Source organism: Aphelocoma coerulescens, chromosome 5 (genome assembly GCF_041296385.1).
Source record: "Aphelocoma coerulescens isolate FSJ_1873_10779 chromosome 5, UR_Acoe_1.0, whole genome shotgun sequence".
Taxonomy (NCBI): Eukaryota; Metazoa; Chordata; class Aves; order Passeriformes; family Corvidae; genus Aphelocoma; species Aphelocoma coerulescens.
The window spans coordinates 56,178,271-56,190,486 of NC_091019.1; the positions used below are offsets into that span (position 1 = coordinate 56,178,271).

The following is a 12,216-nucleotide window of genomic DNA, read 5'->3' on the forward strand; positions in this document are numbered from 1 at the left end:
TATTCTTGTTCTTGCTTTCTCTGCCATTTGTGGTGAATTGGGAGATAATCACAAAGGACCGAGGCACTTACAAGAAATACACAGGTCAAAAATACCCACATCCCACACATATTTCTGTTTTTTTCAGCTGTTTTGAAAGCAACGGCTTTTTCTGTTCTTGGCTGGTCAATATGGTGTCCCAAGGGATTTTGCTAAGAGACAGAGACCAAACCATGGAGATCAGGATGAAGAAAATGATTGAAACCCTCAGGTATCAGAAATGCATATCAGTGGCCAAGAGATAAGACATATTAAGAAGGAGTTTTGTCATCATGCAACAGAGATGGTGTTGGAAGTGAGAAGGGTTCATTGTCACTTTGCACCTTCCTTAGGCTTCTCATAGCTGTGGAAGATGTCCTACTGAGAGGGAGAGACAGAGCAGAACAGTCTCATGCTTTTTGGAAAAATGGAAAGTAGTTTCCAGAACAGTCTCTCATGATGTCATATTCATGTAGAGCAATCAGGAAGTGGCTGGGCTGCCTTAGGTGTCTCTTGGGAAGAGGATTGGGCAACCATCACCAATCACATAACAATGGGGCAACAATGGGAAGTGGATCTCTGTTCAGAGAGAGTAAAAGGACTGAGAATGTCTGAAAGCCTGTGTTCTCATGCTCATGTTCCCAAATTATCCAGGAGAATTCATTTATTTGACTGCAAAACTCATGAACCTACTCAGTCTGAGCTTGTGTAGTTGCTGCAGGTGTTAGCGTGTGTAGGTCCTATTGTCTACTTGGCAATATTTTTAACCTGGAATATGACTGTGAAGAGTTAGGGAGAAATGGACATCTTTAGCACAAAGTGCCTGTAAGCACAAAACCATCCAGCCTTAAGTCCTCCTAGAAATGCATTTTTCAACTGCTATTTTTATAAATTACTTGTTTCTGTGGCATTTACGGTCATTTCCTTCCTTAGAAATGTTATTTTGCAGTTGTTTAGTCCACAAAGCACAAACCTTCTCTGGCTTCTGCCTTAACTAACCAACCAGTATAAATTTCTCTTGAAATTCACAGCTGTCTTCACTGAATGTGAGTAAATGAGCCTGTCAGGTTGAGCTGACTCCAAACTTTCTTGTCTTTGGGATGCAAATCCTTTTAAGTATATTTAGGTCATCTCTATTTGATTTTCATGGGACATGGGGGAGGAGAAGAAACTTCTTCCATAAAGGAAAGAAAATGAAAAAGATGGGCTTTAAATCACTCTGTTCAAAGTCACTATCAAAGTCGTCATGTTCCATTCAAGAACCTGAGGATGCTGGGCTTCTGTTTTCCTTATGTTTGTGTGAGAAAAAGGATTTCTCTCCATTGTTTTAATCTTTCACCTATGATTTAAATCATATTGGGGTTGTGACTGGTAGGTGTCATAGGAGACTCAGGTGCAATCTAGTCACTGGTTCAAATTGCAAAGCCAAACTGCTGGTACTTGGATGTTTTTAATGTCTGACTGAAATTGTTCATCAAATTCCTCACTACTTTCCATATTCTTTACCTTCCTGGCCTGGATACCCAGCAATCTGCTTCTTTTAAAATAACATTTCCCTGACACAAGGTCTCGGAGCACCACTTAAAATTGCCCAGCTCATATTTAATTCATATTTGGATTTCCCCAGCTGGAGATACTTAAGTATATATTATGACCAGTAAAGGGGAAAACCCCAGATATTCAAGAGCTGGATAAATAACTCTTAATAACATAGAATATAAAGTATTTGCATTATCTCTTAGTCCTCCTCCAGCTCATATGCAGAGGCAGAAACAGGATAAAAATCAGTGCAGTGCTCAGAAAGTGCAGCATTTCAGACATGATCATCCTTAACACAAACCCCTCTTTACTGCTGGTTTATATAATAATTTCTTCCAACTTTATGGCAGAGTTGCACTCCCAGTCTGCCTTAATGTGAATGAAAAATCAGGCTGTGATGTGTAATATTGCAAAAGTTCTGTGGTAAAATTTAGCTGTAAACTTTGTACATTTTTATTGAAAAAATGTAAGAGTTTTCATCTTGACAGATGATAAAATGTATAATGCACTTTGTGCAGAGGGCTGGTGCTGGCTTTGCAGAGGTGGGAACCAGAGCTGATACCATCCAGCAGTGTGTTTGTCAAACTGTGTAAAAATGACATATTTTAGGGTGTTTCTGGATAATAAGGTCTCCTGAGCTCTTTGCAGCTGGATTTCTGTGATCATGTTTTCAAGAACATTCAAAATGCAGATGGGGGAGGAGAAATGGGTGTAATTTTCATTAGCAGTTGGGTTTATTAAGCAGCTATTATTAGGCTCCAGTTCTTCCCAAAAGAGGATACCATTAAAAATCTGGTTTAAGGCATTAAAGGTAAATCTACGGAACTAACTGCAGCCAAAATCCTTAAAACTTCAAAAGCTTTCTAAAATAACGTTGCTTAATTCCAGACAGGATCATATGTAGAATACAACTGGATTGAGATCTTATAAAGGATTTCTTACCATGTGGTTGGGATGACTTGCATAATCTACTTGTAATTGCTGTTTGTGAGCAGCAGGACCATGGCAGAGCATGCTCCAGAAACTCAAATAAGTGCAAAGGTAAGTGAAGATTACTGATGACAACTGGAACTAAATATTATAAAAAGTTATTTGATTAAACAGTGCTTTGATGGAATTGCAGTGCAAAATGTGAGAACTCTGACTAGTCTTTTCCCACATCTTAATGGAGAAAAGAGTTATAAAGATTAATTATTTAGGAAGACAGCCTGTATATCCCACTTCTTAACCAGTGCTTACAAAACCAAAGAAATCTTCTCCAGCTGAAGACACTTACTGTGGTAAGAACAATAGTTTTATGAGGAGTGACAGCAGAACTTTAACTCTGTGCCACATTCCTCTACTGTTCCATGTGTTGTCTTGCCCAGTTTAATACAGCAAGCTCTCCCCTGATTTCAGGATTGCATTTTTTAGCTCTTAGCCAAATCAGACACCAGGGTTTATATTTTATATTTATACTTCCACTTCTGATGTGACAGAGGTTTCAGCTGGGTACCCTTTGCTGTGATCAGAGGTATGCTTTCAAATATTTTTAAATATTTTATAGATTAGCACCCAAAAGGAAGCAGAGCCTAGAAAAGAAGTAACTGCTACATCAGCTTCTTTTCTGTGACTGCTGATGAATTAATAATTATTCTTTTACATCTCTTATACCAATAGCAGGCATAAAAGGCTTTAACATTCAGGATACCAATAAATGTTAGAAGAGGGAGCCACAGTGAACTCCTAGATAAGTTGTGATGAGAAGGACCAGTCACTGGGAGAGGGGGAATTGTGGGTTACCTGTTAGGGCAGGGAGTAACTCATCTCCTGGGAGCATCCCATGTTGTCTACAGGGGGAGCAAGGGACCACTGCCTGGGTGTCTTTCTTCTCCTACTTGGTGAATTTGAGCCCACTAAATAGTCAAAACCTGTGTAGGTGTGGGTGTATATATACATGTGTGTGTACAAAGGGATGGGGTAGGGGAGAGAGGGAGGAAGTAAACACATGGTTTTTATATTTGGATTTGTAAAAAGGTAGAGAAATCAGAAGTGCTTGATTTTAGAATGACAAACTAAACAAAACAAAACAATATACACAGCTGTTCCTCCTAAGCAGGAAAGGGAGAGAAAGGTATCCAAGAGCCCACCATAGCTGTTGAATAACCAGACCAGCTGTTCAATTCAACTGTCTCTGAAGTATTGAGGGCTTTTGGAGCACCCAAAAATCAAAAGGTTTGACTTATCTAAATCAGATATGGTACTTTCTTACTCATCTTTTCCCTTTTAATAGAGTTTCTACTTCACATTTGTTTTGTGTCTTCAGTTTCAATATTTCAGAAAGCAAAGCAGTCTGGAGCTAAGTGGTGTGCAGAGCCTGATTGATCTTCTCCAAGCCTCTAAAGCTATCTTCAGTGACTGTCATATTAGTGGGATAAAGAAAGGCACAGTGCTCCAAGGGACTGGTTTTACATCTTTCTGTGCTGTGCTCTGAAATAATTTCTCAAGGATTTAACTGGATGCTGAACAGCAGTTTAAAAATTCTTTGCTTTGATCTGAAATACCTGATAAAAACACATGGATTTTCTGGAGTCTTTTCTGTGTTTCTAATATTATTATTTCATTTACCAGCCCAAATGACTCTATTTTATTTATCTTTTGTAGCACATAGGTAATAAATCTTGGGCTACAGATGAAGTGATTTGGGCAAAATCCTGAAGTGGTTTGGGAAAAAAGAAAAAGCAACAAAAGAAGAGTGAGTAAAAAAAGCAATAACCCGAGGCCAAACATTATTTATGCTTTTATAGCATTTAAACATTTATTTATGAAGAAATGTCTGCTACAACCCAGCTTAACTTTGCCCTGTTGTTAGCCAGTTGCAAAAGCTCAGTCCCCTCTTCATTGTTATCTATTGAAATAGGATTCTGAGATAACCATGGCATTTTCAAAAATTTGTTTATTAGTGAAGGCTGGTGCCTGTCCTGTATGTTACTATAGTCTGTACTCACTCAAAATCCACAATAAACCGTTCCCCCCACTTCAAGCTGCTCATTCATGCAATTGCTACCTAAGATCTTTGGAAATTCAAAACTGTCATTCTTTCCTCTCGAAACATTATCTTCACATTCCTTTGTAATTTTACTCCTACCAGTGAGCACAATGTCCCAGCAGCATTAGCCACAAGCCAGGCACCAATGGCATTGCCATTTCTTTTTGACATCTTCAAGCTATTTTGAATCAGTGGTGCTGTGTCTTGCAATGTGGAGCCCACAAAGGCTGCAGTGTTTTCCTCTCTTGGTTATTAATTGGCCCATGACAGTGACATTGACATTGTGGTGGCAGACATGCAGATTGGAAATTAATATGCTGAGATTGATAGTTACAAAAGAATTTAATTCAGACCATCCAAGCTCTATTAAATCACTTTAAAAAAAAGCTGAGTGGAAGCATCTAAGAAGCATGAGAAAACCTTGAATTACCTTATTTAAATTTGATACTTAATGAAAACATAAATATTTTAAACCCATAAAGTTATTAACTAAATTTACCGGAATTATTTTAAAGGTACAATTTACTCAGCTAGATCATCAGTGAAGGCAATCTCTATTTAAATTGATGGAGTTATGTCATTGTACACAGCTTGAGCTCTTCACATGATATCTTTTCTAAGCGTCACTGCTTTTAGAGCTTGACCTTTTTTTTTGTGACAGCTACATACATGTTTTTCCAAAGACTTAAGAACCATAAACCACATTTAATATATTTTTTTAAAAAAAGCACTTATGATAACTTACCATTCTGTAAAGTTTATCCTCCAGATCCTGATTAATTCTTTGTAAGGCTAGGTAATTGTTTTGTATCCTAAAACAAAGATGATATCATGTAACTGAATGCATTGCTTTTCATGTTGTTTTTTACCTGTATTTTCACATCAGTACAAAACCTTGGCTTGCACTACTTGAATTCTATTTGCTTATCACTCCTGTTACCAGTCAGTTGTTGCCTTTGAAATGCAATTACCATCTGCTCCCTAAGCAAACTTCTTTGTCATATTTGCTTACTATATTTAGCAGCAAATTCCAGCAGGAACTGAAGCTATGTTGGTTGTTCTGCACTTGTGTGCAGACACACATTGCAGCCTAGGAACTTGCACAAGGTAATTATAGTTTTACATCAGGCTCAAGAATAGTATGTTATAGAGGAAGCTTGAGCTGTAGGCTTAGGCAGCACAAAAATAAAAGATTTATTGTGAAATTGCAGCAGAATCCTGATGACTGTAGCAACATGTGGGCATCAACATGTGACTTAGAAGAGAATATTTCTTCTTTCAACAGGAGTTCAAGGAGTTGCTTATTTTTTCAGGAAGTATATTTAGATACCTTAGCTGGGAAAAGATGGGTATTTATTTTTATCAGCACTTAGGGACTGAATGAACTCTCAAAATGAGGCTTCCCTGCTTATTCCAGAGCAACACACCAAAGAAAAGTTTCAGCCTGCACATCTTTAGGTTACTTAGATGGTAACCTTGGTATTGTAATGAGCAAGCCTGTGGGAAAACATTTTCCTACGGGCTGTGGGAAAAACATTGGAATTTTGGTAGTAGCTTTCTCTTCACAGAACCTAAGGAGGATAGCTCCTTGTTCATTAGTACCCATCACCTCAACAAGATGTATAACAAATGTAAAGCAAATATTAGAAGCTCAGGGTTGAAAAGTTTGTCTGAACAAATCTATGTGTCTGTACTGATCAATAGGTCAAAGTATTTTCAGCAGTGAGGAGATTTTAGGTAATGTGGAAGTGTTTTCACTGTAAGAGTGAACTCAGATGCAATACACGTTTATACAGCAGAACACACTTCCTCTCAGAAGTCTGGATCCAGGTGTAGTTTCTGTGGTTACCAGGATGGGACTGGGATTAAAGAAGTCTCTTTGGTTTGTCATTTGGTTAGGAGTGGCTGTTGAAATTGGAATGAAGCTCTTTTTCCAAACATGCCATAGCTTCGAATCAAAGGGTCCAGCCCACCCCTTCCTGGCAACGTGATGCTTCTCCCAGATTCTGTTGCCATGGAGATTTTCTTTCCAGTTAAATGATCAGAATTCTCCATCCAGGGCGGGCCAGTGGCTTGCAGTGCCCCTCTTGAGGGATGCAGAGCTCTGGCTGGGCCTCCCAGCAGTGAAATAACATCTGCTGCACGGACCTGAGAGGGGACGTCTGTGCCAAGGACATCTGCTCTGTGGATATAAATAATAACATCTCCATGGGTGAACCTCCTCGGGGTACCAAGGGTCAGCCCAGAATCAGGGCAGACATTTCCAACATGCATTGCAAGCCTGGGGCAAGTCTCAATGTTGCCTACATTTTACAGAGCTGCTGAGCAGAGACTTCCTTCCTGTGAGGAGGATCTGTGGTAAACGGTGTTTGCTGAGGTGGTGACCCAAATGGGCTGAAAACCCCTGAGACTTGTACTGTGAGACTTGGTCAATACTCACCAATTCTCATAGTGCCATTATATTTGTGTCCAGGTGACTTAAAAGATTGACTCTAGTTTACAATTCTCTGCATTGTCCATGCTCCTCACAGCATTTACCACTAAGCCTCTCTATAGAGATTGACTTGTCCAGCTCTAGGTTTACTTGGGATTTTCCCAGCCATTTAGCTGACAACTCAACAAAGACAAATCTCAGGGTACTCTGTACCCAGCTTGTTGTGGCACAGGAGAAAGCAGAGATGATCTTGATACAAGGAGGATTAAAATGGCTTTGCCTGCAGTTAGCACAAATACTTTGTTTTGCTGGTAAGGATGCATGCCATGGTGCAGGAAGAAAGGATTTTGGGAAATAAAATAGTGCCTTTTGGCTGAGCCCTAAAGTGCCCTGGCATCTTCTTTGTCGTGGTCTACATTTTTTGTCTAGTAAAGCAAAATAGAACAGATTAAACTTGCTTGGCACCCAGGAAGTTTGTGGTTCAAGTGGAGGTGGTGTAAAAACTGATTTAAACAGTTAGCACCTGCAATGCCCTAAAAGTTTGCATGGGTTCAAAAGCACTTGCATAACTTCCTGAAAGTAAAGGGAAGAAGAAATTTCCTTCAGGGCTTTTCTAGGTGTCCCTGTACCACAGGCTGTTCTGCAGTGGTTACTGGTGTGGACAGCTCAAGGGAGACCCTGAAGGTTCCTTGTCCATAACTTTGAGACCATGAATAAAACCAGCAGTGATGTCTGCTTGGATAGACTCACTTATGGTAACAATGGGTTTGTTCCTCAGCTTCTGTTGTCACTTTTTCTCTTGATATGAATGACCGTAAGGTTAATCATTATTAATTGTTTTTCAATGACAACACTTCCATGCCATAGATGGTGTTAGAGGGTTTTTCAAGAGTTTTTCACAATCTCCTTCTCTCTTCATAACTTCTTTTGCCTTTGCCCATCAAATTTTTGCCTGTTGTATGTCTAGGAGAAAGTAGCCCACAAAATCTAGTTCTTTAGCACATTCATTTTGCACTGAGAAAATGACCACCTTCCAGTACAGTCAAATCCAATCTAAAAAAAATCCACAGAAAGTAGGAAGCTGAGCTTCAAAAAGTGTTTCTATTGAGAACAGTATGCAAAGGTAGTCAAAATAAGCACAAACACATACACACATACACAAGCACATACACATGCATGTATAGGCATAAACCCCAAATTGGAAATTCACTGTGCCAAAAGAAGTGTCAGCAAATGTAGGTGGCAAGGAGAGAAATGGACCCAGAAATACATGGAAGAAAGTGTTAAAGAGATAAAAGAGGAACAGAGTCAGATCAATCTTTGGGCAAAACTGTAAGATAAAGGGAAGGGGAAATAAAGAGTAGGGAAAGTTGTTCAAATTTGAAAATGATCAGATGACCAAACGGTAACTTAACCTTATTTGCAGAAAAAAATACACCCAGATAGCCTGAACATTGTGAAGTATGAAATATTTTAACCTTGTAAATCTGGCTTCTTTGAAAAGAAAATGAAGGGTAGGCTTCACTATCCTGCAAAATTGCTATAAGGATAAACTCATGTGGCTTGATAACCTATTATCATTTGTTGATGTATTTTAGTGTTGTTCATGTTATTAGGAGATGCTCATGTAACTTCAGGTGCACATACATGCATCCATTAAACAAATATTTCGGTTCTTGAACAAATTAGGGCCTAATGAAAAATATTCTGACCATATTGAATGTGTCAGGTGTCTGTGCTCCAACACACCAGACAACACACTCCTCCCTAAGACTGCAGATCACTGAAGAGGAAGTCTGCAAAAGCCTCTATTTCTCTGCTTCCACTCAATCTCAAGCCCTCTTAAGGCCATGAAATAAATCTAAAGTAAAACTTAGTCTTGGGCTGACTTTCTTTAAAGAAGAGAATTTCTCCTAGAGTGCAGTTAGCTTTGAAAAGTGACTCTTGAAAGAGTAGCTTCTTGTTCAAAAAACTTTTCTCTCTCTGTTATCACAAGTTATACTAACATCCTTATGAAAACAATAGTTTTTCCTCCAGGATTCCTGTTCAGAACACCCCTTCAGTCTGTGAAATGCCTTGCTTTTGGTGAAACAATTATCTGTGTGGGCTAATCTCAGTGCTAAATATAGCCTTGAACGGGTTTACTTCTCATGTCTTAAAATAACTCTACTTTCTGTTAAAGGACAGGATGGGGACCTCGCCAAGTTGTTACCCAGGGTAGAGCCTCAAGGAAGAAACCCAGTGTGAACTTTGGAGTCCAGATGTGGTTCCAAGCTTGGTTTTGGAAATTTTTTTAGATTTCAACTTATAAAAGCTATGCTGACCATGTCAGATAAGGGACCACTCTGAGGTATATGAAATCCCCTACCTCTTCAGTCACTTTTCAAAGCTGAACATATGCTTTACAGTTATTATTTTCAAATCTAGTCAGCACTGTTCTCCCACTGAGAAAAAAGAAAGAAGCCATCTCTCAATGTTTGTAGAGAGTTTGAAAACTTGACCCTTGAGACACAAAAATGACTTCTTATCTTGGGTAAAAGTAGAGAGGCCTAGCAACCACACAGGCAATTCTGGGTAAACTAAGACAAAGACTCTCAGAAAGGATTAGAAAAGGGTAGTCATTCAACCTCTTGGAAAAAAATTTACACTTTACAGAAACAGAAATTTAATAACAGAAATGTTCTCCAGTGTACAAGCGGGATCTTGTTAAATAGGCCCTCCCATAGGGCCTATTTATTTATGAGGGGTTGAATTTCTCTCCCTGTGCAGTGAATAAAGGAAGAGGCACATAATTGAAACTAATTATACTTTGTTTTCCTCACATTGATTTTCCTCTGTGACATGTTGCTGACATGCTTTTGGATGACAGGTTTTTTTCAGACATTACCCTTCTCCAGGTTGACAAATCTAGATGTTCAACTTGCAGGATGCCTTGCTATTCTCAATAGAAACATTTTTAAAGCTCACCTCGTAAAACATTTTTGGCTTCCATTATGATATGTCTTCAGGGGAGTAATCACCTGCCTGAAACATAATTTTTAATATAAGTTTTCTTTGTAATATGGTACAATGTTCCATTAGAATACTGGAAAGTCAGTTCTGCTCATGTAATATTCTAGTGTGAGTTCTAGACTTGGCTGTGAGCCCCTGGACTGAGTTTCAAAGGGTGCTTGACTCATTAATGCCCAGTGAAATTGATAAGAGGCTTTCTACTGACTAGGAAGCCCCTCTGTTTTAACAGGAGTGGGATAGTCAGCCCCTCTGCTGCTTTATGGCAGCTGCACAAATTCATACTTCAAGAGAAAAGAGTACCAGTGTTCCCTGTCCTGGAACGTATTGAAACGGAACTACATAAAGAATGAAGTTACTTTCAGTGACTCTGCTCTAAGTGAAAAGATAGGAAAAAATTGTTGAAAAGAAAACTATATAGAGAACCTCCAGACTGCTCTTGATAGATGTGGGTAGATTTCAAAATCACCACAACACCTGCATATTTTAGTTTTGTTTTGAGAAGCATCCTCAGTTAGAGAAGCATTTAAGTTATAAGACCACACTAGAATGTTTCCTAAATTGAGATCTTACAGACTCATTCTGTTTGAAATTTTCATAAAATGGTTTGGTTGACTCTGTTTATTGGTGGTTTTTGGCATTGTTTTGGTTTGGCTTTTGCCTTCTTCAAAGAATGAAAAATATTTCTTTGGGTATTGCCCTGGAATGATTTATTCTGAATTTAGTTTTGAGTCATCCAATGAATTAACCAAATAGTTCCATTAAGATATCAGTTTAGGAAAGTCTCACAAGACATGCAAATACATTCCTGCATAAGTGGACAATTCTACTTTCATAAGTTTTGAAAACAAATGAAAAAATGGATATTAAGAATCAATGATAAATTTTAGGCTAAGTCCACAGACCATTTTCATCAGTGCCATTAATGTCAGGACTGCTTGCTTAACATAATCTATCATTAGCACTACCTAGGTCCCTGATTTGCAACAGCAATGTACCACAGCTACAACAGTTTTAAATAATAGCTTTTCAGCATCATCCCATTCTGCTTGAGGCTAAAAAGGAAATTATTTGCTATACTATAATGCACAATGCCTTAATATTATTTGAATTGAACATAGTCTCAGCTTTGAGTGATGGAGACCCAAATTCTACTCTCTTGTATCAATGCAAGGAAGTCTAAACAAAGAAAATGAGCAAAGTCATTTAAAAAAGATTTACCTGTATATCTAGAGTATAAATAATATATATATGTAGTGTGTTTTTAACCTTTGTATGCGTAATGCCATGTGGCACTACCCCACATGTGTGTTTATACATAAATAATGCCATATATGCACATATATAGGTGTATTTCTATTAACAGATTTGCTTTTGGTACAGAGACATTTTACATATCACAGGTAAATAACTGCATGTGGCATGTAATATATACTCAGGTAAATGAAATCTATATATTAAACATGAAACACGATGTGTAATCAATAAATAATAAATTACGCATGTTTGTGACTATATTTTTTTTTAGTTAACGTGTCTTTAATACAGTCACTTTTAAAATTCGAATAACTCTGTTTATTTCAAAAAGTTCATTACTAACCTTCTCAGTTTTTCAGTTACTTTCTCAAGTTCCTCCTGAGCACGTCTCAATTCTATTTCAAGATACTGACGTGTAGAATCAAACTCCGTTTCAAGCATTTCCAGCTTATGGGTAGTGTACGATAGGCGCTTTCGTAATTCCCCCTTCTGTTCTTGCAAAGTACTAGAAAAACAAAGACCACAGCTGTAGAATTTAGCTGCTCCCAAAAAGCTTTTCATGATCCACTCTTTGACCAGTTCCCTAGAGTACAGCTTGGCCTCAAGCCAGAAGTGTGTTTAATAATCTGTTTACTGCACTTTGAAAATCTTCTGATTCAGACAGCTGACTATCTTCCATCTGTCCTTTCTGGTGCATTTATTGCTACTATCTCATTATCCAGAATGGAATATGTTGTGAAAGAATCTTCATTAAAATACAAAACATGCTCTAGAGTTTGGTTTCACATAGGACCTTCCTTAGATTTATCTTACCGTACTATGACTGAAGTAGCAGGTCTCTATAGAGCAGCAACTCTAAATAAACTACCAAAAATATTTCCTTATCTAAAATCCAAATTAAAATTCTGTGGAGGAAGAAACTTTTATCTTG

At 38.1% G+C, this 12,216-nt stretch overlaps 1 protein-coding gene across 3 annotated transcripts in view; it reads right to left on the reverse strand.

The window, feature by feature from the left end:
• The window catches only part of BEGAIN (brain enriched guanylate kinase associated), a 148,709-nt gene that overhangs the window by 47,416 nt on the left and 89,077 nt on the right, over positions 1 to 12,216 (reverse strand). For 2 of the 3 annotated variants that reach the window (XM_069018273.1, XM_069018275.1), the window contains 3 exons: positions 11,629 to 11,790; positions 9,987 to 10,043; positions 5,331 to 5,397 (listed from right to left, as the gene is read on the reverse strand). In XM_069018273.1, coding sequence (XP_068874374.1) covers positions 5,331 to 5,397; positions 9,987 to 10,043; positions 11,629 to 11,790 — 286 coding nt within the window. The remainder of the gene's footprint in view (positions 1 to 5,330; positions 5,398 to 9,986; positions 10,044 to 11,628; positions 11,791 to 12,216) is intronic. The other variant, XM_069018274.1, reaches the window with a different exon arrangement.